Source organism: Elephantulus edwardii, unplaced genomic scaffold (genome assembly GCF_000299155.1).
Source record: "Elephantulus edwardii isolate Elephantulus edwardi_28Jun2011 unplaced genomic scaffold, EleEdw1.0 scaffold00185, whole genome shotgun sequence".
NCBI classification, from domain to species: domain Eukaryota; kingdom Metazoa; phylum Chordata; class Mammalia; order Macroscelidea; family Macroscelididae; genus Elephantulus; species Elephantulus edwardii.
Window position 1 is genome coordinate 3531507 of NW_006399935.1, and position 5711 is coordinate 3537217.

General features: G+C 53.2%; 1 protein-coding gene across 1 annotated transcript in view; it reads left to right on the forward strand.

Moving 5' to 3' along the window:
* ACER1 (alkaline ceramidase 1) overlaps nucleotides 1-5711 on the forward strand; it is a 36563-nt gene that overhangs the window by 25582 nt on the left and 5270 nt on the right. Inside the window, exons 2-5 of the mRNA XM_006896424.1 lie at nucleotides 1026-1140; nucleotides 1222-1363; nucleotides 2724-2861; nucleotides 4552-4689. Coding sequence (XP_006896486.1) covers nucleotides 1026-1140; nucleotides 1222-1363; nucleotides 2724-2861; nucleotides 4552-4689 — 533 coding nt within the window. The remainder of the gene's footprint in view (nucleotides 1-1025; nucleotides 1141-1221; nucleotides 1364-2723; nucleotides 2862-4551; nucleotides 4690-5711) is intronic.

Below are 5711 nucleotides of genomic sequence, written 5' to 3' on the forward strand. Positions count from 1 at the left end.
TGTACCAATGAAGGAGTTTTTCTTTTGCTTTTCAAGGAGAGGAGCAAACGGGGAGGGGGCAGGAGGGAGGGATTTGTGCGGGGAGAAGGGTGCAACAATGAATTAATGGAATTCCAAAATCTCTGTAGATGTTCATTGAAATGAAAAATAAACAAACTAAATTAAAATTTAAAAACAAAATTGGGAAGGGTATACAAAAAAAAAAAAAAAGAAGAAGAAGAGGCCAGTCATTGGAGAAAGGCATTGTGCTTGGAAAGACTGGGGGTCAGGGAAACGGGAAAGCCCACGCGATGGATTGGCATGACTGCATGGTGGGTTCAAGTACGTCAGAGATGGGAGGATGGCACAGGACAGGGCAGGGTTCAGGTCTGCTGTCCACAAGGTCCTGCGGGTCATAGTCAACTCTAACAACAACGATAACAACAGCATAACATCCTGTGTTGCACAGAAATTTCAAAGTCAAATCTATTGCTGCTCTTATTTATTTTTTTTAAAAAAAAAAGCTTTTACAGTGATGTGGCAATGGGGTTTGCATTTTTTATGTAATCTTTTAAAACTTTTTGTTTTATTTCTATTTTTTATTTATTTTTTTTACATTTAATGAACATTTACAGAGACTTTGGGTTTCCATTCATTCATTGTTGCATTGGGGGACTTGCATCTTTAAAAGGAAAGGAAGGGAAACACATCTAGAAGGTCAGAAGGGCCGTCCTCTCCTTGTTCATTGAATGAAATGGATCATCAGAGCGGAGGAACTGAACTCGTAAAGCGAACCACTAGGGATGGAGGGATTGGATTATTAGAGCCTGGAGCTGACTCCCACGGTAGGCTGAGGGATGGGCAGGTGAATGGCAAGCTGGCAGGTGAGTCACTGACAGAAGAACGGTTGATGACTGACTGACAGGTGGCTGACACGTGCAGAGCTGATGGGTTACCTAAAAGCTGACGTCTGACCAGTGGACAGAGAGGCACCGCCTCTGCCTCCCCACCTGACTCCCCCCTCCTCCTTCACTCTCGGCCTCTAGTTCAGCAACATCCCCTTCTTCATCCTCGGGCCCCTCATGATGTCCCTGATGCACTCCTACGCCCTGAAGCGTTCCCTCTACATCCACTGCTTCGGGGTCCTCTTCATGGTCATAGGTAGGTGGGGATGTGACGCCGGGGATGGGGGGCAGCGGGGTGGAGCGGGCGGCCCCTGACCGCACCCTGGCCTCCGTACAGGGCTCTTCTCCATGTACTTCCACATGACCCTGAGCTTCCTGGGCCAGCTGCTGGACGAGCTCGCCATCTTGTGGCTGCTGGCCTGCGGCTACTGCATCTGGATGCCTCGCTGCTACTTTCCCGCCTTCCTGAAGAAGAGCAGGTGCTGGGGCGGCGGTCCCACCGGGGAGCTCCCGAGGGACCCTCCCGGAATGTTTCTGGGCCCTTAATTAGGCTCCTTGACCCACCTGGGACCCCTGAGCTAAACTCCCTTCGTCTCTGCTGGCCTCGCCTGGGCCCTTGTGGTTCCCTCAGGAGCACCCCTCCATGCATCCTCTGGGCTCACTGTCACCTCTCCCTTCTGAACACATCTTGATAGCCCAGGACCCTCTCTTGACCTGGCCTGGCTCACCTGGCCCTCCCCAATCCTTGTAAGCCTCCTCAAACTCTCCTAAGTCCAGGAGTCCTGCATGGCCTGTCCTGGGCTCCACTAGGGGCCTCACCTAGCCTGAACCTCCACTAAGTTCCCTTCCTGGGTTTCCCTAAATTCCTCACCTGACTTCACCTGGGCATCCCTACACCTTTACCTGACCTCACCTGAGCTCCTTTAAGTCGCTGAGCTCACCTGGGCCCCCTGAAGTTCCCTACCTGACCTCACTTGCTTTGGGATCCTCTTCATGGTCATTGGCGGTGGGGCTGTGACATCAGATTAACCCCTAATCTATCATATATGGTCCCCTAAGTTATTACCTGACCTAACCTGGGTTCCTCTAAGTTCTCTACCTGACCTCACCTGGAACACCTGATCCCTTACCCGATTTCACCTGGATCCCCCTAGGTCCCCTACCTGACCTCACCTGGGCCCCCTAGATCCCCTACCTAACCTTACCTAGGCCCCTCAGGTCCTATACCTGACCTCACCTAGACCCCCTAGATCCCCTACCTAACCTTACCTAGACCCCCCAGGTCCTATACCTAACCTTACCTAGACCCCCCCAGGTCCTATACCTGACCTCACCTGGACCCCCTACGTCACCTACATAACCTTACCTAGACACCCCCTATGTCCTCTGCTTGACTTCACCCAGGCCCCTAGGTCCGTTACCTGACCTCACCTTGACCCCCCCCGGGTACCCTACCTAACCTTACCTGGACCCCCCCCCGGGTCCCCTATCTGACCCCACCTGGACCCCTCTAGGTTCCCTACCTGACCTCACCCAGGCCCCCTCGGTCCCCTACCAGCCTCACTTGGACCCCCTAGGTCCCCTACCCTGTCTGTGCTCTCTGAGACCCTTCACTGATTCTCTGAGACCTTCTGGCTGAGCCCCAGTGGACCCCTTGAGACCCTTTGTCTGATCCTTCTGGGCCCACCTGGAGCCTCCAGACTCTCCAAGCCCAGAGGGACCCCTTAGGACCCCTGCCCTATTCACATCACTCTTCCACGAGACCTCCTCCAGTCCCACTAACCACCCCCCCAGACTTCTCTGTTCCCATCTGAACCCTCTCCGCACCCCACCCCCAAGGCTCCAATTTGTCCGCCTGGTCGTCGGCACCACTGTGGTCAGCACCTTCCTGTCCTTCTTGCGGCCCACCGCCAATGCCTACGTCCTCAACAGCATAGCCATCCACATCCTCTACATGGTCCACCGAGAGTACAAGAAGTGAGTGGACCCCGGCCCTGCCCCTCCCCACCCTAGCGCTCCCCGAGGTCTGGTGGGAGGTGGTCCTGACCCCCTGACATTGCAGACTCTGTAGGCAGACATCATTCCTCAAGATCAGCCCGAAAAGAGTGGCAGGGCCAGGATTTGAACCCATGCATCTCTGGTGGCACAACAGCTAAGTGCTTGGCTGCTAACAGAAAGGTTTGCAGCTCAAATCCAAGCAGTGACTCCTCAGAAGGCGCCTGTCTGGGAGATCTGTCACACGGAGTCAAACGCACGCGTTCACACCCAGCAGCAATGGCCACCTGCTGACCTGCTGTTTTCTTTACAATCCCTCAGATATTAAAACAAAAACAAGCACCCAATCAAACCAGCCATCAGATTCTGACCCACAGCGACCCAGTATGTCAGAACAGAGCACTGGGTGCGTAGCTTTCATTGTTTTGAAAAGTGATTTCTTTTGTTTCTTTCTGCTGTTGAGATTATACACAGCAACACACACACCAGCCCGACAGGTTCTCAGCTTGCATATCGTTCACATCTTTCAAGGGAGCCTGTTCTTTTTATTCTGGAAATCCCCAAACATGTAGTAGAAAGCAAGCCAGGGCCAAAAAATGGTTGCTGTGGAATGCGCTGCGGTCCGCCGTGACCCCAGGGCGGCTGAGCGAAACTGCTCAGAGCATGACCATTTTTGGGGGGGGGGCGGGGGGGGTGGGAGTCGTGCGCAGATTGCCAGGTCTCCCTGGATGGTTTCGAACCCTTAACCTTTCATTAGCAGCTGAGGGTACTGAACACCTGCAGCACACAGGGACTCAGCTGTGCCACCTGCTAATTTACTTAACCTTGGGGACGAGAGAGGACAGTCCTGTAATCTGGCATGCCTCTGTGTCCTCACTGATAATTTGGAAAGCAACGGTGTTGTGGGGTGTTAGCAGTTGGAAAGCCTTTAGGAAGGAGCAGTCTGGTACCTGTAAGCGCTCAGCAAGCATCAGCTGTCAGCTCAGACGAGGCGCCGTCTGCCCACCGCCTTGGTCCCTGCCCCATGCTGGAAGAGTTTCCCATCAGCCCCTGAGGGCTCTTCTCTCTGGTGGCCCCTCTTTCCTTCCTGTTGTCGTTTGGAACCATCTAGCAATCCCATGTGACAGCAGAACAGCCCCATAAGGCTTTCTAGGTCTTTATGAGAGGAGATCTGATGGGCACCATGGCTAAGCACAAGGCTGTGGACAGAAAGGTTGGTGGCTCGAAACCTCTAGCCACTGAGCGGGAGAACGAAGCAGCAGGCTGCTTCTGTAAAGAAGAAACCAAACCAACACCATTCAGTGGATTCCAACTCACAGACACCTCCGTCAGGTCCCTGAGGCCATAAATCCCGGCAGGAGAAGACTAAATAACTATCCTTCTCTGGAGAAGCAACTGGTGGATTTGAACCTTCAACCTTTCAGTTGGCAGCTTAACACATCAAGCCACCAGGGCCCGGCTGTACAGAGGACCACCTTGGAGACCCTGCGGGACAGTTCTACTATGTGCGGTGGGGATCGGGGTGGGGGTGGGGTGAGACTCACCTTTGCAGGAGCACATAGCCAGGTCTCGCTCTGGAAGAGGGGCTCAGTGGATTTGAACCACCAGCCCTTTGGTTAGCAGCCAAGCATATAGCCGTCGTGGCACCAGGGCTCCTTTCTCTCTCCCCCAGGACCATCAATAAGGAGTTTCGGCGGATCATTCAAGTCTCTGTGGTCCTATGGGCCTGCGCCCTAACCAGCTGGATCAGTGACCGATTGCTCTGCAGTTTTTGGCAGCGGATAAATTTCTTCTACCTGCACAGCATCTGGTAAGCGTCCATCAAGGATGGGGTCCAGAGCCAGGGGTCTCAGATCCCAGTGCTGGGAGCAGGAGGCTGGGACGCAGAGAGGGGAACCACAGAGACCCAAAAGTCGGGGGTCCTCTCAGCTGACGAGGAGCCCTGGAATGGGAGGAGAGGACCTGGGGGGGGGGCGGCTAGAACATCTCCTTGGGTACAGAAGTGCCTGGCTCTCTCGCCACTTCTCCCACATCCTTTAAAGACCCAGTTCCTCTGAGACACAGGTGTGCTGTACACCCTGCTGGGTCCAGGGCTTGCGGGGCTGGAGGGACTGTCAGAGGAGGAAATCTTACATATTCCCACCAGAACCAAAGACTGTAAAGGTGGAAGGCTCAAAAGACCTGGAAAGAGGCAGTTCTATCCGGTTCTGATTCTGGACGTTGCTAGTTTTGTGTGCGTGCAAGGAGCCCAGTGTTGTTGTTGCTGTTGTGTGCCATTGAGTCGAGATGGACTCATAGCTGACCCTCCAGAAAGTTTTCAGAGGCTGTAAATTGCACAGGAGGAGATTGCTCGTCTTTCTCCCTCCAGGTGGTGCAGTGTGGAACACGTTGGGTGGCTAACTGAATGGGTAGCAGTTTGAATCCAGCAGGCCATCCACGGGGGACAGGTGAGCGGCCTCCTCCTGTAACAATGTCCTTACAGCTTTGAAAACCTGATGAAGGTCACTATGTGTGGGAATCAGCTTGAGGGCAGCAGGGTTCTGTTGGGGAGATCTATAGGTATAAATGTGGGTACATTTTTTTCATACATGTATTAGAATATATAAGCCTAGAAGCAGGAGAGGCATCCACTTCCGAAATGGCTTGCCTCCGGAAACTCTATGTACAAACAGGGCTCAGGCCTTTCGTTCATAGGGTCGCTATGAGTCGTCTACAACTCAATGGCACCAAACAACAACAACAACAACAACAACATTAGAATATATTCACAATCATTGTAAGTTGCTACCAAATCTATTTTGACTCATGGTGGACCCACATGTGCAAAGCAGA